This window comes from Taudactylus pleione, unplaced genomic scaffold, assembly GCF_031769625.1.
Source record: "Taudactylus pleione unplaced genomic scaffold, aTauple2 ptg003137l, whole genome shotgun sequence".
Taxonomy (NCBI): domain Eukaryota; kingdom Metazoa; phylum Chordata; class Amphibia; order Anura; family Myobatrachidae; genus Taudactylus; species Taudactylus pleione.
Genome location: NW_028287496.1, coordinates 2617378 through 2640724, shown reverse-complemented (window position 1 = coordinate 2640724; position 23347 = coordinate 2617378). Strand labels below are relative to the sequence as shown.

At 47.7% G+C, this 23347-nt stretch overlaps 1 protein-coding gene across 1 annotated transcript in view; it reads right to left on the bottom strand.

The window, feature by feature from the left end:
- Positions 1–23347, bottom strand: part of SEC23IP (SEC23 interacting protein) — a 106645-nt gene that overhangs the window by 19977 nt on the left and 63321 nt on the right. Inside the window, exons 9-14 of the mRNA XM_088466424.1 lie at positions 21120–21328; positions 12867–12988; positions 12397–12540; positions 8284–8379; positions 7998–8168; positions 1675–1830 (exon numbers count right to left, since the gene is read on the bottom strand). Of these exons, the coding sequence (XP_088322550.1) occupies positions 1675–1830; positions 7998–8168; positions 8284–8379; positions 12397–12540; positions 12867–12988; positions 21120–21328 (898 nt within the window). The remainder of the gene's footprint in view (positions 1–1674; positions 1831–7997; positions 8169–8283; positions 8380–12396; positions 12541–12866; positions 12989–21119; positions 21329–23347) is intronic.

The window sequence follows — 23347 nt, the reverse complement described above, 5'->3', positions numbered from 1 at the left end:
CCGACTCCTGCGAAACTGAGGTGCCTTGACCTGGGGGCGGGGTATAGGGGGAGGCCCGAAGCATCCTGGGAGGTCAGATGACTCAGCATCACCTATACCCCAAGGTATCCCTATGGACCATGAAGTAGAAAGTAAATGTGCGGTGTTAGTGACTTGCTTCCTAAGATTACAGCAGGGCACAGCGGCTACTCCTGAGACCATGGCAGCCGGGGACTGATGCTGGTGATGTGGTGGCACCTTCAGGTACATTCAGCTGGCACTAATGAGAAGCAGCCCGGCACAGACCAGTCACTCTTGAACACCGTCTGCGGCAGTGACATCACCAACGCTTCTCACCGGTTCTGGCAGCGCCTATAAGAGGCTGGCAGTTATACCTGATGGCAGAACAGAACTACTTGTGGGGGGGCACGTCCTGTATGTGTATCAACCAGTATAATGTGTGGGCAGAGGTGCTTGTAATATTAGCGTTCCCGCTAGGCTGTTTTAGCGGGGCGCGGCGCCCTGCCCTCCTTCTGGAGGGCAAAAAGCGCCCTGCCCTAACAGCCTGCGGGAGCCGTTCTCACCCGCGGGACGCAGTGTCCCGTGGGCGGACAAACATGCGGTAACCCGGTCACCGCCGGAGAATAGACGCCGGGCGCATGCGCCCGGCATCTATTCTCCCTGTCTGCAGGGCTTGGGGGCTGCCCGGCATGTCCGTAAGCGCCGGGCACGCCTCCAAAGATGACGAAAAGGGGATGAGTCTTATAGACACGCCCCCTTTTCATAACCACGCCCCCTTTTCGGGGCCACGCACAAGATTGCCCTCTCTAGCTCCGGCGCCCTGCCTGCCACCGGAGCTAGAGGGAACACTAAATATGTTATAGATTATCATGGCCAAGGATATGGGCCTACCCACCGTATCCAGGTAACCTCTTTAGGGTAGGCCCCTAACATATAGGGTAGGCCCCTAACATACTAGGGTTCAAATCCAGAGCGCAGGACCCCCCCCCCCCCAAACCGGCCCAGCTAAGCCGCCCCAGGGCACCGCCATAGTAAGAAAAGTGCAGTGTTAAGAGATAGTTCAGAGCGGCCACAGCTGCATATAAAGAATGAAAATAAAAAAGTGAGGTACATGTATAATAAACACAGTGAAGAGTTAAAATGTATAATAAAAGAAAACCTTGGCCAGGATTATGCTAAAAACCTCTATTGATTGCAAATGTATTTATATATAATTAGTAATTTGGAGTTGTGCACCTAAAATTTGTCTGTTTCTGTGCCTGCAACTAGTCTCATCAGGTAGCACCTCCCATTATAATTTATAATATATAAATATATATATATATATATATATATATATATAGTCAGGGTATGCAGTCCAGGAATCTTTCCTATATGTTATAGATTATATTATACTGTGCGGATACTGGTGGGCAGAGATATAGAGCTAATAGTGAGCACAGGTCATCTGAACTACATAATACCCCATACATCTCACTGACGTATCCCATGTACAAAGGTGCTGGCTCCTGTCATATATACTATGGTGCAGTGTGTACAGACGCTCCCTGGGGTCACACTAAGGCCCTGTGGTCTGTCAGCATGGAAATACTGCTTATATGTCCTCCTGCATGGTCACATGTATGTAAGAAGCATGGTAATGAGTGGGAACCAGTTTGCCATAAGGCCACGTACCGGGTGATATATATTGAAGAACCCTTTGCACGTCGGTAGTCTGTAGCTTTCGTCAATCTTGTTCCAGCCTCGCACAGTGAGGAACATTCCGATAGGAGAACCCAGGGCAAAGAAGTTCACCGGTGTAAATTCCAACAAGTCATGGCGCACCGAGACCTAACCCCGGAACAGAAAGACACGGAGCGTTATCAGTGTGAATACAGAGATTATAGTGACAGGAATTAGCGGTGTACAGTGTGGAAAACTAATTTACAAGAAACATTATATTTTACATAATTCCATATTTATATCTGCTTTATAATGAATACAGTTCATGAAAGTCAGTAGGGCCTTTGCACAGCCATTTTGCTTTGTACACATCTAAACGAAGAAATGAGTTGAGATTACTTTAAGGGCAACTCCCTGTGAAAGTGTTTATCTGAAAGAGTGTACAAGTCACCATTTATGTATCATTCTGGGCAAGTGAAGCTCAGGAACCAAATCTAGAGATACCGAACAATGATCATCTCATAAAGGAATCTACTTCTCTGACTGACAAGCACAGGACGGGATAACGAGAACAAACGTTGTCTATCTGATGAGGTCAGTGGGTGTACAGGGGGCGTATTAAAGGAAGATTGTAATAGGATATAAAATATTCTGTAACAAAGTCAATCGTTGTTATTCTTGCATTATAACCCTGGGGGATATGCGCTCCCATCTAAGGGCTAGATCTATTTTATTTAATGAATTAATAAATGACAAATTCTTAAGTGTACTGGATTGGAGGCTATATTACTTTATGCAACAATGAAACACCTGGTAAAAGTTAGGATTAGACAACAGACAGCGTGGGGCTGACACAGTAAGGTGACACATGGTGAGCGGTGTACAGACAGCGTGGGAATAACACAGTAAGGTGACACATGGTGAGTGGTGTACAGACAGCGTGGGGATGACACAGTAAGGTGACAGTAATGAGCGGTGTACAGACAGCGTGGGGCTGACACAGTAAGGTGACACATGGTGAGCGGTGTACAGACAGCGTGGGGATGATACAGTAAGGTGACACATGGTGAGTGGTGTACAGACAGCGTGGGGATGATACAGTAAGGTGACACGTGGTGAGCGGTGTACAGACAGCGTGGGGATGACAGTAAGGTGACACAAGGTGGACGGTGTACAGACAGCGTGGGGCTGACACAGTAAGGCGACACATGGTGAGCGGTGTACAGACAGCGTGGGGCTGACACAGTAAGGTGACACATGGTGAGCGGTGTACAGACAGCGTGGGGATGATACAGTAAGGTGACACATGGTGAGTGGTGTACAGACAGCGTGGGGATGATACAGTAATGTGACACATGGTGAGCGGTGTACAGACAGCGTGGGGATGACACAGTAAGGTGACACGTGGTGAGCGGTGTACAGACAGCGTGGGGATGACAGTAAGGTGACACATGGTGGACGGTGTACAGACAGCGTGGGGATGATACAGTAAGGTGACTCATGGTGAGCGGTGTACAGACAGCGTGGGGATGATACAGTAAGGTGACAGTAATGAGCGGCGTACAGACAGCGTGGGGCTGACACAGTAAGGTGACACATGGTGAGCGGTGTACAGACAGCGTGGGAATGACACAGTAAAGTGACACATGGTGAGCGGTGTACAGACAGCGTGGGAATGACACAGTAAGGTGACAGTAATGAGCGGTGTACAGACAGCGTGGGGATGACACAGTAAGGTGACACGTGGTGAGCGGTGTACAGACAGCGTGGGGATGACACAGTAAGGTGACACGTGGTGAGCGGTGTACAGACAGCGTGGGGATGACACAGTAAGGTGACACATGGTGAGCGGTGTACAGACAGCGTGGGGCTGACACAGTAATGTGACACATGGTGAGCGGTGTACAGACAGCGTGGGGATGACACAGTAAGGTGACACATGGTGAGCGGTATACAGACAGCGTGGGAATGACACAGTAAGGTGACACATGGTGAGCGGTGTACAGACAGCGTGGGGATGACACAGTAAGGTGACAGTAATGAGCGGTGTACAGAAAGCGTGGGGATGACACAGTAAGGTGACACGTGGTGAGCGGTGTACAGACAGCGTGGGGATGACACAGTAAGGTGACACGTGGTGAGCGGTGTACAGACAGCGTGGGGATGACACAGTAAGGTGACACGTGGTGAGCGGTGTACAGACAGCGTGGGAATGACACAGTAAGGTGACACATGGTGAGCGGTGTACAGACAGCGTGGGAATGACACAGTAAGGTGACACGTGGTGAGCGGTGTACAGATAGCGTGGGGATGACAGTAAGGTGACACATGGTGAGCGGTGTACAGACAGCGTGGGGCTGACACAGTAAGGTGACACATGGTGAGCGGTGTACAGACAGCGTGGGGATGACACAGTAAGGTGACACATGGTGAGCGGTGTACAGACAGCGTGGGGATGACACAGTAAGGTGACACGTGGTGAGCGGTGTACAGACAGCGTGGGGATGACACAGTAAGGTGACACGTGGTGAGCGGTGTACAGACAGCGTGGGGATGACACAGTAAGGTGACACGTGGTGAGCGGTGTACAGACAGCGTGGGGATGATACAGTAAAGTGACTCATGGTGAGCGGTGTACAGACAGCGTGGGGATGACACAGTAAGGTGACACATGGTGAGCTGTGTACAGACAGCGTGGGGATGACACAGTAAGGTGACACATGGTGAGCGGTGTACAGACAGCGTGGGGATGACACAGTAAGGTGACACGTGGTGAGCGGTGTACAGACAGCGTGGGGATGACACAGTAAGGTGACACATGGTGAGCTGTGTACAGACAGCGTGGGGATGACACAGTAAGGTGACTCATGGTGAGCGGTGTACAGACAGCGTGGGGATGACACAGTAAGGTGACACATGGTGAGCGGTGTACAGACAGCGTGGGGATGACACAGTAAGGTGACACGTGGTGAGCGGTGTACAGACAGCGTGGGGATGACACAGTAAGGTGACACATGGTGAGCGGTGTACAGACAGCGTGGGGATGACAGTAAGGTGACAGTAATGAGCGGCGTACAGACAGCCTGGGGCTGACACAGTAAGGTGACACATGGTGAGCGGTGTACAGACAGCGTGGGGATGACACAGTAAGGTGACACTTGGTGAGCAGTGTACAGACAGCGTGGGGATGACACAGTAAGGTGACACGTGGTGAGCTGTGTACAGACAGCGTGGGGATGATACAGTAAGGTGACACATGGTGAGCGGTGTACAGACAGCGTGGGAATGACACAGTAAGGTGACACATGGTGAGCGGTGTACAGACAGCGTGGGGATGACACAGTAAGGTGACAGTAATGAGCGGTGTACAGACAGCGTGGGAATGACACAGTAAGGTGACAGTAATGAGCGGTGTACAGACAGCGTGGGGATGATACAGTAAGGTGACACATGGTGAGCGGTGTACAGACAGCGTGGGGATGACACAGTAAGGTGACACATGGTGAGCGGTGTACAGACAGCGTGGGGATGATACAGTAAGGTGACACATGGTGAGCGGTGTACAGACAGCGTGGGGATGACACAGTAAGGTGACAGTAATGAGCGGTGTACAGACAGCGTGGGAATGACACAGTAAGGTGACACATGGTGAGCGGTGTACAGACAGCGTGGGGATGATACAGTAAGGTGACACATGGTGAGCGGTGTACAGACAGCGTGGGGATGACACAGTAAGGTGACAGTAATGAGCGGTGTACAGACAGCGTGGGAATGACACAGTAAGGTGACACATGGTGAGCGGTGTACAGACAGCGTGGGGATGATACAGTAAGGTGACACATGGTGAGCGGTGTACAGACAGTGTGGGGATGACAGTAAGGTGACAGTAATGAGCGGTGTACAGACAGCGTGGGGATGACACAGTAAGGTGACACATGGTGAGCGGTGTACAGACAGCGTGGGGATGACACAGTAAGGTGACAGTAATGAGCGGTGTACAGACAGCGTGGGAATGACACAGTAAGGTGACACATGGTGAGCGGTGTACAGACAGCGTGGGGATGATACAGTAAGGTGACACATGGTGAGCGGTGTACAGAGAGCGTGGGAATGACACAGTAAGGTGACAGTAATGAGCGGTGTACAGACAGCGTGGGAATGACACAGTAAGGTGACACATGGTGAGCGGTGTACAGACAGCGTGGGGATGATACAGTAAGGTGACACATGGTGAGCGGTGTACAGACAGCGTGGGGATGACACAGTAAGGTGACAGTAATGAGCGGTGTACAGACAGCGTGGGGATGACACAGTAAGGTGACAGTAATGAGCGGTGTACAGACAGCGTGGGAATGACACAGTAAGGGGACACATGGTGAGCGGTGTACAGACAGCGTGGGGATGATACAGTAAGGTGACACATGGTGAGCGGTGTACAGACAGCGTGGGGATGACAGTAAGGTGACAGTAATGAGCGGCGTACAGACAGCGTGGGGCTGACACAGTAAGGTGACACATGGTGAGCGGTGTACAGACAGCGTGGGGATGACACAGTAAGGTGACAGTAATGAGCGGTATACAGACAGCGTGGGAATGACACAGTAAGGTGACACATGGTGAGCGGTGTACAGACAGCGTGGGGATGATACAGTAAGGTGACACATGGTGAGCGGTGTACAGAGAGCGTGGGAATGACACAGTAAGGTGACAGTAATGAGCGGTGTACAGACAGCGTGGGAATGACACAGTAAGGTGACACATGGTGAGCGGTGTACAGACAGCGTGGGGATGATACAGTAAGGTGACACATGGTGAGCGGTGTACAGACAGCGTGGGGATGACACAGTAAGGTGACAGTAATGAGCGGTGTACAGACAGCGTGGGGATGACACAGTAAGGTGACAGTAATGAGCGGTGTACAGACAGCGTGGGAATGACACAGTAAGGGGACACATGGTGAGCGGTGTACAGACAGCGTGGGGATGATACAGTAAGGTGACACATGGTGAGCGGTGTACAGACAGCGTGGGGATGACAGTAAGGTGACAGTAATGAGCGGCGTACAGACAGCGTGGGGCTGACACAGTAAGGTGACACATGGTGAGCGGTGTACAGACAGCGTGGGGATGACACAGTAAGGTGACACGTGGTGAGCGGTGATATCGCTAAATACAGAGGGGATCTACAATGTATCTACTCATCAATTAGCAGATCACCAGATTTCACTCTTACACCTACTAAAGAACCTAAATTTGTTTACAAGAACCCTCTGCAGGAAGCGGACAAAGGGCCTCATTCAGAGTCTCTCACTAGATGCGATCGCTCGCCCCCAGCGTATGCAAATTTGTCAAAGTGACGCTACGGGAAGCGATCGCTCACCAAGGCATAAGCACGCCCACCATGTCTTAGCGAGCGGCCAGCGTACGCCCAATCGCACAGGCAGAGCCGCCCACCAGCACACGTCATCTCCAGGGTGTGTATTAAAACTTTGGTACATCGAGGACCATCGGAAGTGATCGCAGCGCTTGTGGTTGCCTTACCCTACCGCAAGCACTGCGAGGACATCAGTGTAAAAAACAGACATGCGATGTGTACTATGACGCTGGCTGATAATTATTTACGCCTCTAAAACGGCGATGAACCACTCATGAACGCCTCCGTTCGCACCTCCACTCCCCCCGTTATTAGTGTCCTACGCCTGTTACCACCCACAAACGGCCTCTCCTGTCACTCACTCTGCTGGGCAAGTGAGCGGCCTGCGATCGCACAGAGTAGTTTGCGCATGCACAGAACGAAGCGTGTGTGTATGTAAACCATCAGCCCGCTTGCGAGTGCACAGCGCTAGCAAGAGACTCTGAATGAGGACCAAAGTCCGATTTTACAGTATCTCGGCTGGGACGCCAGCACAGATTATCCGATTCACCTTTATAAAGGTATGGACACTTTTTTATTATCCACGCTATACGAACCATTACGTTCACGCGCACAGGAAATCCACCCTAAATTGGGGTATGAGGAACATGTCCCTCCTCCAGGCTGAGCCCCGGATATAATCCCCATCTCAGACATAGAATTGAGGGATGTGACGTATAAAGCAGACACCATTGTATAACACCGGAGGGTGGAGCTGCAAGAGAGACAGGCCAGCAGCAGAAGAGCCCGTATAAAGAAACCAGAGCCCCCTACACACCTCACCCCTAATCCCTGCCGGTGAGAGGGCAGATGTGGAGGACTAACCCCACTTTCCTGAAATTTCTTAAACAATTTTTAATCCCAACTTTTTCTTTCTGTAACGGATGATTTTTATACAGCCCCGGATGACGGAAGGAGGTTACCTGTCCAGTGCCAGTTTCAAAATGCTCATAGTCCACATGAATAGAGGAGACAGAGGCCCCGGCCGGCAGCTTCGGTTTTGGGGGCACAAGCCCCCCGTTGTCACAGAAGGAGTCGGTTTCCTCCTGCTGAACCAGTAGAGCTCTCCTGATCGCTGCAGCTTTTCTCTCCACCTAAAATCAAAAATAACAGTTTAACAACTGTGTTGTAGCATTCCTCCAGGAGGGGGCGGCACTGACACTTAGTGTGACTGAGGATCTGAGCTGTATAACATGGGGTTACACCTACCTGTATGGCAGCGAGCTCCTCCACGTATTTGGCGATCTTCTTTCTTGGCCCCAAAGGAATTCCCATCTCTTTCAAATCATCGATGGTGCACATGAGCTACGGAGAAGAGGGAGACAGCGGATTCTCAGCCGCACATTTATAATAGGAGACGGCTGCTTTATGCAGAAGGAATAAGTAGTGACGTGCAAGATTACGCCATTCCCAAAGGCCTTTGCTGTGCGCATACAGCCAGAGCACAGCGGGATCTATAGGGGGATTCCCTGGTGACCAGAAGGAGAATTTATACCAATAGCCAGATCAGCAGCAGCGTTATTATATCATGGCAACAATCCCAGGAAATTAGTGATGTCATCACCAGCAAACTACGGAAATAACGGAGGTATATAAACAGAATATCGGCCATTATTCCTGGTAGTGTAGTGTGATAAGTGCAGAGGTCAATGTCTTAAGATGGGTACACATTACGCCAGAGGTTCCCAAACACGCCCCTCAAGGCTCCCCAACAGCTCAGGTGTTACAGATCTCCATGGCTGAGCACAGGTGACTTAATTAGTGCCTCAGTCAATTTGAATTAACCACCTGTGCTCATCCATGGATCTCTCTAAGCTGAAGGGGAGCCTTGAGGACAGAGTTTGGGAACCTCTGCGTTAAACGATTTGCTAACGATGCAAAATCGTTAACGATTTACCCTGAACTCCTGGACAAACGATATAGTGCAATATTACATATTTCGTTCGTCACTAACGATTTCCAAATCGTTAATTAAGGATATATCGTTTGCTGTCCCAAACACCTGACGACCATCTTAGCGATTTCTGCCCAAATTTAAAGAGCGGGCAGTACTATGGCACAGATGCATGCAAAGATCAGTGAGAGTAATTTTTTATAGCGTAAAATCCCCCCAAAAATGAAGTGGGGTCCCCCCCTAACACCACAAACAGCCCCGGACATTTCAGAACCATTCCTGGTTGAGAAAATACAGGGGACAAAAGACGTAGGGGTACCCTGTATTTAGCACAACTAGCACTGGGCTCAGCGAGCTGGTCCTGGTTTGGAAATACGGGGGATAAAAAATGTAGGAGGTCCCCTGTATTTTCGATAACCAGCACCGGACTCTTTGTAGCAGGGGTGTAATGCCCATATATTTACATCACACAGGTATAAATCACTAACTACCCAATGATGCAGTGACCAAGGACATATCTAACCCCCATGTATTTATATCACACCGGGATAAGTCACTAACTACCCAATGATGCAGTGACCCAGAGCGTATCTAACCCCATGTATTTACATCACACAGGGATAAGTCACTAACTACCCAATGATGCAGTGACCCAGAGCGTATCTAACCCCATGTATTTACATCACACAGGGATAAGTCACTAACTACCCAATGATGCAGTGACCCAGAGCATATCTAACTCCATGTATTTATATCACACAGGGATAAGTCACTAACTACCCAATGATGCAGTGACCCAGAGTGTATCTAACTCCATGTATTTATATCACACAGGGATAAGTCACTAACTACCCAATGATGCAGTGACCCAGAGTGTATCTAACCCCCATGTATTTATATCACACAGGGATAAGTCACTAACTACCCAATGATGCAGTGACCCAGAGCGTATCTAACCCCATGTATTTACATCACACAGGGATAAGTCACTAACTCCCCAATGATGCAGTGACCCAGAGCGTATCTAACCCCATGTATTAATATCACACCGGGATAAGTCACTAACTACCCAATGATGCAGTGACCCAGAGCGTATCTAACCCCATGTATTTATATCACACAGGGATAAGTCACTAACTACCCAATGATGCAGTGACCCAGAGTGTATCTAACCCCATGTATTTACATCACACAGGGATAAGTCACTAACTACCCAATGATGCAGTGACCCAGAGCGTATCTAACCCCATGTATTTATATCACACCGGGATAAGTCACTAACTACCCAATGATGCAGTGACCCAGAGCGTATCTAACCCCCATGTATTTATATCACACAGGGATAAGTCACTAACTACCCAATGATGCAGTGACCCAGAGCGTATCTAATCCCCATGTATTTATATCACACAGGGATAAGTCACTAACTACCCAATGATGCAGTGACCCAGAGCGTATCTAACCCCATGTATTTATATCACACAGGGATAAGTCACTAACTACCCAATGATGCAGTGACCCAGAGCGTATCTAACCCCATGTATTTACATCACACAGAGATAAGTCACTAACTACCCAATGATGCAGTGACACAGAGCGTATCTAACCCCATGTATTTACATCACACAGGGATAAGTCACTAACTACCCAATGATGCAGCGACCCAGAGCGTATCTAACCCCATGTATTTACATCACACAGGGATAAGTCACTAACTACCCAATGATGCAGCGACCCAGAGCGTATCTAACCCCATGTATTTACATCACACAGGGATAAGTCACTAACTACCTAATGATGCAGTGATCCAGAGCGTATCTAACCCCATGTATTTACATCACACAGGGATAAGTCACTAACTCCCCAATGATGCAGTGACCCAGAGTGTATCTAACTCCATGTATTTACATCACACAGGGATAAGTCACTAACTACCCAATGATGCAGTGACCCAGAGCGTATCTAACCCCATGTATTTATATCACACAGGGATAAGTCACTAACTACCCAATGATGCAGTGACCCAGAGCGTATCTAACCCCATGTATTTATATCACACCGGGATAAGTCACTAACTACCCAATGATGCAGTGACCCAGAGCGTATCTAACCCCATGTATTTACATCACACAGGGATAAGTCACTAACTACCTAATGATGCAGTGACCCAGAGCGTATCTAACCCCATGTATTTATATCACACCGGGATAAGTCACTAACTACCCAATGATGCAGTGACCCAGAGCGTATCTAACCCCATGTATTTACATCACACAGGGATAAGTCACTAACTACCCAATGATGCAGTGACCCAGAGCGTATCTAACCCCATGTATTTACATCACACAGAGATAAGTCACTAACTACCCAATGATGCAGTGATCCAGAGCGTATCTAACCCCATGTATTTACATCACACAGGGATAAGTCACTAACTACCTAATGATGCAGTGATCCAGAGCGTATCTAACCCCATGTATTTACATCACACCGGGATAAGTCACTAACTTATCAGCATGTAACAGTGTTAGGCCTAGGGTTGAGATTCGCTCCCCGGAATATCCATGTTACTGTACAATCACTGCAGATGTGTCCCGATGCATATACAAATGACTGAGTACATTGATGGACACTGAGATTGTGCACAACCAGTGACTAATGGTGCGTTCACACTGGGCGATTAAAGTGGACAACTGAACGATAACGATATAGTTATCGTTCAGTCGTCCACTTTATCATCCATTTTTTACACCAAAACGATGAACGATAACGACGACGCTCGTTCCCGCAGGTCGTTCATCATTATCGTTCATCGGGTTAACATGCAGGCCAACCTGACGATGTCGTCAGGTTGCTGCATGTTGGGGACTAGGGGAGAGAGCCCGGCGCTGAACGATATCGTTAATGATATCGTTCAGCGGGTGTGCTCTATGTCATGAACGACACTGAGCGCAGCCTGCCTGGGACGCACTAGACGATATCGCTCAGGGAGCATATCATGTAGTGTGTACCCACCATTAGACGGCTGGAACTCCAAAAGTGGGGAGGAGGGATAAGTTATCCCCTTGTACAGCAATCAGTGATCACAGTGTGACTTTATGCTGCTGCTGTGACTATTAGGGGTCAGTGGAATTGATACATCTTATACACAGCGGATACACATTAACAAGCTCTGAAATATACTAGGAACGAACGGAGCAACTGATTCCCAACAACTAATAATCATTTTTCTTATATATTTTTTTTGAGCATTTTTCATTTGGCCGACTAAAGCTACAGTAACTGGGACTATTGTATTTTTATTATTTCTTATTATATGATGAAGTGATGATCTTTTAAATGTACGTTTTTTATTGAGATTAAAATTGTTTATAAACCAGACCTTCATTCCGATCGTAAACCGGCAGAGCGGGCACCTGTGCACCTACCAGAGACTCCACATCAATCTTCTCTTTCTCTAACACACTGGTGTATTCTGCCAGGCTGAGGGTCTCCAGCGCCTCCTGCAGGCCAGGCAGCTCGTCCTGTAGCAGCTCCGAATCATTGGACTCGCGTGAAGAGGGAACCTTGTCCTGTGCATGTAAATAAGGTGACGGATAACATTTCATCTCAGGAGGCTTCTGTTACAGTAGGAAGCGCAGTGTAGCCAGCTATGTACATCCTGTACGCAATATAGGCCGCAGGAACCCTGACATATAACCACCCCTCCCATCACCATTATTGGAGGGCACATAGAAGGAAGAGGCCCTGGGACCGCACAGCCGATACCGCCACCACACGCATGACAGATCGCAATTACACAACACGCAGGATCTGGAAGTATCTCTGTAGAGCAACTCAAGGAACATCCGGCGCTGGAGGGGGGGGGGGGTAAACGCAGTGAGCGGCGTAAACGTACCTGCTTTTCCTCCACTGCTTCAGGCTTAAGTAAAGCATTAACATCCGGAGGATCGGCCAGCGCAGGAGGAGGAGCCATCATGTCTGACTGGTTGGACAGTATATCAAACAGAATCAAAGAGCCTAGAAATACAAGAGAAGAGTTACCAGAAGCAGATGATCAGTACGGGACTCATGCAGGATACACACAGCGCTCATTTATCACACATATACACACACACACACACACACACAGGGCACATTTATCACACACATCTATCACACACACACACACACAGTAACAGGAGAGAGATTACACAGTGTGATACAATGTAACAGGGTGTATGAGGGATACACACAGAGCACATCTATCACACACACACACAGTAACAGGGGAGAGATTACACAGTGTGATACAATGTAACAGGGTGTATGAGTGATACACACAGAGCACATCTATCACACACACACAGTAACAGGAGAGAAATTACACCGTATGATACAATGTAACAGGGTGTATGAGGGATACACACAGCACATCTATCACTCACACACACACACACACACACACACAGTAACAGGAGAGATTACACCGTGTGATACAATGTAACAGGGTGTATGAGGGATATACACACACACATACACAGAAACAGGAGGGAGATTACACCGTGTGATACAATGTAACAGCATGTATGAGGGATATACACAGCACATCACACACACAGTAACAGGAGAGAAATTACACCGTATGATACAATGTAACAGGGTGTATGAGGGATATACACACAGCACATCTATCACACACACAGTAACAGGAGGGAGATTACACCGTGTGATACAATGTAACAGCATGTATGAGGGATATACACAACACATCACACACACAGTAACAGGAGAGATTACACCGTGTGATACAATGTAACAAGGTGTATGAGGGATATACACACACACATACATACACACACACACAGTAACAGGAGGGAGATTACACAGTGCGATACAATGTAACAGGGTGTATGAGGGATATACACAGCGCACATCTATCACACACACAGTAACAGGAGGGAGATTACACTGTGTGATACAATGTAACAGGGTGTATGAGGGATACATACAGAGCACATCTATCACACACACAGTAACAGGAGGGAGATTACACCGTGTGATACAATGTAACAGGGTGTATGAGGGATACATACAGAGCACATCTATCACACACACACAGTAACAGGAGGGAGATTACACCGTGTGATACAATGTAACAGGGTTTATGAGGGATACACACAGCGCACATCTATCACACACACACACAGTAACAGGAGGGAGATTACACAGTGTGATACAATGTAACAGGGTGTATGAGGGATATACACACAGCACACATCTATCACACACACACATAGTAACAGGAGGGAGATTACACCGTGTGATACAATGTAACAGGGTGTATGAGGGATACACACAGCGCACATCTATCACACACACACAGTCTTCCAGGAGGGAGGATTACACAGTGTGATACAATGTAACAGGGTGTATGAGGGATACATACAGAGCTCACATCTATCACACACACAGTAACAGGAGAGAGATTACACAGTGTGATACAATGTAACAGGGTGTATGAGGGATACATACAGAGCTCACATCTATCACACACACAGTAACAGGAGGGAGATTACACCGTGTGATACAATGTAACAGCATGTATGAGGGATATACACAACACATCACACACACAGTAACAGGAGAGATTACACCGTGTGATACAATGTAACAAGGTGTATGAGGGATATACACACACACAAACATACACACACACACAGTAACAGGAGGGAGATTACACAGTGTGATACAATGTAACAGGGTGTATGAGGGATACATACAGCGCACATCTCTCACACACACACAGTAACAGGAGGGAGATTACACTGTGTGATACAATGTAACAGGGTGTATGAGGGATATACACAGCGCACATCTATCACACACACACACATAGTAACAGGAGGGAGATTACACCGTGTGATACAATGTAACAGGGTGTATGAGGGATACATACAGAGCTCACATCTATCACACACACAGTAACAGGAGGGAGATTACACCGTGTGATACAATGTAAAAGGGTGTATGAGGGATATACACAGCGCACATCTATCACACACACAGTAACAGGAGGGAGATTACACCGTGTGATACAATGTAAAAGGGTGTATGAGGGATATACACAGTGCACATCTATCACACACACAGTAACAGGAGGGAGATTACACCATGTGATACAATGTAAAAGGGTGTATGAGGGATATACACAGCGCACATCTATCACACACGCAGTAACAGGAGAGATTACACAGTGTGATACAATGTAACAGGGTGTATGAGGGATATACACAGAGCACATCTATCACACACACATAGTAACAGGAGGGAGATTACACCGTGTGATACAATGTAACAGGGTGTATGAGGGATACATACAGAGCGCACAACTATCACACACACACAGTAACAGGAGAGAGATTACACAGTGTGATACAATGTAACAGGGTGTATGAGGGATATACACAGAGCACATCTATCACACACACATACCTAACAGGAGGGAGATTACACCGTGTGATACAATGTAACAGGGTGTATGAGGGATATACACAGTGCACATCTATCACACACACACAGTAACAGGAGAGAGATTACACAGTGTGATACAATGTAACAGGGTGTATGAGGGATATACACAGAGCACATCTATCACACACACATACCTAACAGGAGGGAGATTACACCGTGTGATACAATGTAACAGGGTGTATGAGGGATATACACAGCACAACTATCACACACACACAGTAACAGGAGGGAGATTACACCGTGTGATACAATGTAACAGGGTGTATGAGGGATATACACAGAGCACATCTATCACACACACAGTAACAGGGGGGAGATTACACAGTGCGATACAATGTAACAGGGTGTATGAGGGATATACACAGCGCACATCTATCACACACAGTAACAGGAGGGAGATTACACCGTGTGATACAATGTAACAGGGTGTATGAGGGATATACACAGCACATCTATCACACACACACACACACAGTAACAGGAGGGAGATTACACTGTGTGATACAATGTAACAGGGTGTATGAGGGATACACACAGCGCACATCTATCACACACACAGTAACAGGAGGGAGATTACACCGTGTGATACAATGTAACAGGGTGTATGAGGGATACATACAGAGCGCACATCTATCACACACACAGTAACAGGAGAGAGATTACACAGTGTGATACAATGTAAAAGGGTGTATGAGGGATATACACAGAGCACATCTATCACACACACATACCTAACAGGAGGGAGATTACACCGTGTGATACAATGTAACAGGGTGTATGAGGGATACATACAGAGCTCACATCTATCACACACACAGTAACAGGAGAGAGATTACACAGTGTGATACAATGTAACAGGGTGTATGAGGGATACACACAGAGCACATCTATCACACACACACAGTAACAGGAGGGAGATTACACCGTGTGATACAATGTAACAGGGTGTATGAGGGATACATACAGCGCACATCTCTCACACACACACAGTAACAGGAGGGAGATTACACTGTGTGATACAATGTAACAGGGTGTATGAGGGATATACACAGCGCACATCTATCACACACACACACAGTAACAGGAGGGAGATTACACCGTGTGATACAATGTAACAGGGTGTATGAGGGATACATACAGAGCTCACATCTATCACACACACAGTAACAGGAGAGAGATTACCCCGTGTGATACAATGTAACAGGGTGTATGAGGGATATACACAGCGCACATCTATCACACACACAGTAACAGGAGGGAGATTACACCGTGTGATACAATGTAAAAGGGTGTATGAGGGATATACACAGCACATCTATAACACACACACACAGTAACAGGAGGGAGATTACACCGTGTGATACAATGTAACAGGGTGTATGAGGGATACATACAGAGCTCACATCTATCACACACACAGTAACAGGAGAGAGATTACCCCGTGTGATACAATGTAACAGGGTGTATGAGGGATATACACAGCGCACATCTATCACACACACAGTAACAGGAGGGAGATTACACCGTGTGATACAATGTAAAAGGGTGTATGAGGGATATACACAGTGCACATCTATCACACACACAGTAACAGGAGGGAGATTACACCGTGTGATACAATGTAACAGGGTGTATGAGGGATACATACAGAGCTCACATCTATCACACACACAGTAACAGGAGAGATTACACAGTGTGATACAATGTAACAGGGTGTATGAGGGATATACACAGAGCACATCTATCACACACACATAGTAACAGGAGGGAGATTACACCGTGTGATACAATGTAACAGGGTGTATGAGGGATACACACAGCACACATCTATCACACACACACAGTAACAGGAGAGAGATTACACAGTGTGATACAATGTAACAGGGTGTATGAGGGATATACACAGAGCACATCTATCACACACACATACCTAACAGGAGGGAGATTACACCGTGTGATACAATGTAACAGGGTGTATGAGGGATATACACAGCACAACTATCACACACACACAGTAACAGGAGGGAGATTACACCGTGTGATACAATGTAACAGGGTGTATGAGGGATATACACAGAGCACATCTATCACACACACAGTAACAGGGGGGAGATTACACAGTGCGATACAATGTAACAGGGTGTATGAGGGATATACACAGCGCACATCTATCACACACAGTAACAGGAGGGAGATTACACCGTGTGATACAATGTAACAGGGTGTATGAGGGATATACACAGCACATCTATCACACACACACACACACAGTAACAGGAGGGAGATTACACTGTGTGATACAATGTAACAGGGTGTATGAGGGATACACACAGCGCACATCTATCACACACACAGTAACAGGAGGGAGATTACACCGTGTGATACAATGTAACAGGGTGTATGAGGGATACATACAGAGCGCACATCTATCACACACACAGTAACAGGAGAGAGATTACACAGTGTGATACAATGTAAAAGGGTGTATGAGGGATATACACAGAGCACATCTATCACACACACATACCTAACAGGAGGGAGATTACACCGTGTGATACAATGTAACAGGGTGTATGAGGGATACATACAGAGCTCACATCTATCACACACACAGTAACAGGAGAGAGATTACACAGTGTGATACAATGTAACAGGGTGTATGAGGGATACACACAGAGCACATCTATCACACACACACAGTAACAGGAGGGAGATTACACCGTGTGATACAATGTAACAGGGTGTATGAGGGATACATACAGCGCACATCTCTCACACACACACACAGTAACAGGAGGGAGATTACACCGTGTGATACAATGTAACAGGGTGTATGAGGGATACATACAGAGCTCACATCTATCACACACACAGTAACAGGAGAGAGATTACCCCGTGTGATACAATGTAACAGGGTGTATGAGGGATATACACAGCGCACATCTATCACACACACAGTAACAGGAGGGAGATTACACCGTGTGATACAATGTAAAAGGGTGTATGAGGGATATACACAGCACATCTATAACACACACAGTAACAGGAGAGATTACACAGTGTGATACAATGTAAAAGGGTGTATGAGGGATATACACAGCACATCTATAACGCACACAGTAACAGGAGAGATTACACCATGTGATACAATGTAAAAGGGTGTATGAGGGATATACACAGCACATCTATAACGCACACAGTAACAGGAGAGATTACACCGTGTGATACAATGTAACAGGGTGTATGAGGGATATACACAGCGCACATCTATCACACACACAGTAACAGGAGAGATTACACAGTGTGATACAATGTAAAAGGGTGTATGAGGGATATACACAGCACATCTATAACGCACACAGTAACAGGAGAGATTACACCGTGTGATACAATGTAAAAGGGTGTATGAGGGATATACACAGCACATCTATAACGCACACAGTAACAGGAGAGATTACACCGTGTGATACAATGTAACAGGGTGTATGAGGGATATACACAGCGCACATCTATCACACACACAGTAACAGGAGAGATTACACCGTGTGATACAATGTAACAGGGTGTATGAGGGATATACACAGCGCACATCTATCACACACACAGTAACAGGAGGGAGATTACACCGTGTGATACAATGTAACAGGGTGTATGAGGGATATACACAGTGCACATCTATCACACACACAGTAACAGGAGGGAGATTACACCATGTGATACAATGTAACAGGGTGTATGAGGGATATAAACAGCGCACATCTATCTCACACACACACACATAGTAACAGGAAGGAGATTACACCATGTGATACAATGTAACAGGGTGTATGAGGGATATACACAGCGCACATCTATCACACACACATACCTAACAGGAGGGAGATTACACCGTGTGATACAATGTAACAGGGTGTATGAGGGATATACACAGAGCACATCTATCACACACACAGTAACAGGAGGGAGATTACACAGTGCGATACAATGTAACAGGGTGTATGAGGGATATACACAGCGCACATCTATCACACACAGTAACAGGAGGGAGATTACACCGTGTGATACAATGTAACAGGGTGTATGAGGGATATACACAGCACATCTATCACACACACACACAGTAACAGGAGTGAGATTACACAGTGTGATACAATGTAAAAGGGTGTATGTGGGATATACACAGCACATCTATAACACACACATACCTAACAGGAGGGAGATTACACCGTGTGATACAATGTAACAGGGTGCATGAGGGATACACACAGCGCACATCTATCACACACACAGTAACAGGAGGGAGATTACACCATGTGATACAATGTAACAGGGTGCATGAGGGATATACACAGCGCACATCTATCACACACACACACACAGTAACAGCAGAGAGATTACACCGTGTGATACAATGTAACAGGGTGTATGAGGGATGCACACAGAGCACATCTATCACACACACACACACACACACAGTAACAGGAGAGAGATTACACAGTGTAATACAATGTAACAGGGTGAATGAGGGATATACACAGAGCCCATCTATCACACACACACAGTGTTACAGGAGGGAGATTACACAGTGTGATACAATGTGTGTGTATCCCTCATACACCCTGTTACACACACACACACACACACACACACACACACAGTGTTACAGGAGAGGGTCAGCGTCACCACTCTACCTGCTCTCGGTTACACATTGGCCTATATGATCAGACTTCATATCTAGGAGATGGGATTTTAGGAAAGAGAAAGCAGATAACGGATCTGTACTACGCCGCGGGGTCTGTAAGCCGACTCACAGTAATTAGTTTTAATCCTATAACAAGTATAATTTCTCTTATAATTTATAGTTATTGTAGAGAAATACAATTGGGAAGAATATATAGGGCTGAAGCGTCTGTCATTGCAGCCAGGACACAGAGGTACTGTGATCATGCAGTTAGGCCCTCATTCAGAGCCGTTCGCTATTTGCGGTTGTTCGTTCAAAAACAAGGGGTGGCTATTCAAATGATCCGTTTGCACATTGCAGTCTGTTCACACCTCTAAGTCTGAACGAGCGAGCAAAACATACGCTCGTTTATTTAATAAAAACGCCCCCTGGCCGCTCGCACCATACGTCATGTCCGCTATTTATTAGATTAATCGAGTACATCGTACAGCGTATGACCTGCTCGCTATTCTTGTGGTTGGTTTTTTCAACCGCTATTTTTCGATCAGTTCTGAGTTTAAAAAAACCAAGTGACGTGGTCAATGACGCTGCTGTAGTAATTATGCACACCCATAAAACGCCCGTTTTGACCTTTAAGCACGCCTGCGTTCGGATTCCACTCCCCCGTTTTCAAGCACCTTCCCTTGTTACCACCCACATACGCCTCATTCTGTCACTCAAAATAGCAGGCACTCGCTATATAGCGTACAAACGATTTTCGGCCGCTGACTGGATCGCGCATGTGTACTAAAAACCGTACGAATGCGCAGATGTGCGAACATCGCTCGGAACGAGCGTACTGCCGCTAACGAGCGGCTCTGAATGAGGGCCTTAGTTATATAGCGCCTGCTTATTACACAGCGCTGTACAGCTTATATCCAGCCCCAGATTACATTACAGACCATGACTGAGCGTTACCTAGACTGTGACCGGCCACAGAGACGCCTCCTTTAAAATCAGGGTTTCTCCTCATGAAGAGGTGGTACAGCTGGTTGACCTCTATGATGACCTTGTCCACGATGGTCTGGCAGTAGGTGGGGCTGTTGTAGAACAGGATGTCCAGCAGGGTCTCATTGGTGAAATGACGAAGGCGACCAATACTGGGTAATGTGATCTTCTTGATATGTCTGTAAGAGAAGACGGGGCCAGGTGAAGCCTGTGTGTAACACACGTCAGGGACCAAAGCTTTATATGTCCAAGTGTAATGGGGATTGGCCTTAACCATGTAACATCATTCTCATATTATCTGCCCTCACTCTGGGCTATACCGGAGGCAGTCCCCATGCCCATGCCAGAGTCATTGTAAGGTTACAGTCAGCCGTGTCTACTACCATGTGATATGTTCCGTCCTTCAGATCAGATGATTCTGCCAAACATGTGCCCCCACTAGGCAGCGCCGCCGAGCCTACTCCACCAATAACACATATCCCCCCACTACTCAGCGCCGCCGAGCCTACTCCACCAATTACACATCCCCCCTAGGCAGCACCACCAATCACACATATCCCCCACTAGGCAGCACCATGAGCCTACTCCACCACACATATCCTACCACTAGGCAGCACCACGAGCCTACTCCACCAATCACACATATCCCCCTAGGCAGCACCACCAATCACACATATCCCCCACTAGGCAGCACCATGAGCCTACTCCACCAATCACACATATCCTACCACTAGGCAGCACCACGAGCATACTCCACCAATCACACCAATCCCCCCCCACCAGGCAGCGCCTCAGGGCCAACTCCACCAATCACTCATATCCCCCACTAGTCAGCACCACGAGCCTACTCCACCAATCACACATATCCTACCACTAGGCCGCACCATGAGCCTACTCCACCAATCACACATATCCCCCCCACCAGGCAGCGCCGCCGGGCCAACTCCACCAATCACTCATATCCCCCACTAGTCAGCACCACGAGCCTACTCCACCATTCACACATATCCTACCACTACGCAGCGCCGCCGAGCCTAATCCACCAATCAAACATATCCTACCACTAGGCAGCACCACGAGCCTACTCCACCAATCACACATATCCCCCCCACTAGGCAGCACCACGAGCCTACTCCACCAATTACACATCCCCCCCTAGGCAGCACCACCAATCACACATATCCCCCACTAGGCAGCACCACGAGCCTACTCCACCAATCACACATATCCCCCACTAGGCAGCACCATGAGCCTACTCCACCAATCACACATATCCCACCACTAGGCAGCACCACGAGCATACTCCACCAATCACACATATCCCCCCCACCAGGCAGCGCCACCGGGCCAACTCCACCAATCACTCATATCCCCCACTAGTCAGCACCACGAGCCTACTCCACCAATCACACATATCCTACCACTAGGCAGCACCACGAGCCTACTCCACCAATCACTCATATCCTACCACTAGGCAGCACCACGAGCCTACTCCACCAATCACTCATATCCTACCACTAGGCAGCACCACGAGCCTACTCCACCAATCACACATATCCCACCACTAGGCAGCACCACGAGCCTACTCCACCAATCACTCATATCCTACCACTAGGCAGAACCACGAGCCTACTCCACCAATCACTCATATCCTACCACTAGGCAGCACCACGAGCATACTCCACCAATCACACATATCCCCCCCACTAGGCAGCACCACGAGCCTACTCCACCAATCACACTTCCCCCCCACTAGGCAGTACCACGAGCCTACTCCACCAATCACACATATCCCCCCCACTAGGCAGCACAACTTAGCCTACTCCACCAATCACACATATCCCCCCACTAGGCAGCACAACTGAGCCTACTCCACCAATCACACATATCATACCACTAGGCAGCACCACCAATAACACATATCCCCCCACTAGGCAGCACCACGAGCCAACTCCACCAATCACACATATCCCCCACTAGGCAGCACCGCCGAGCCTACTCCACCAATCACACATATCCCCCCACTAGGCAGCACCACCAATAACACATATCCCCCCACTAGGCAGCACCGCCGAGCCTACTCCACCAATCACACATATCCCCCCACTAGGCAGCACCACCAATAACACATATCCCCCATTAGGCAGCACCACTGAGCCTACTCCACCAATCACACATATCCCCCCACTAAGCAGCGC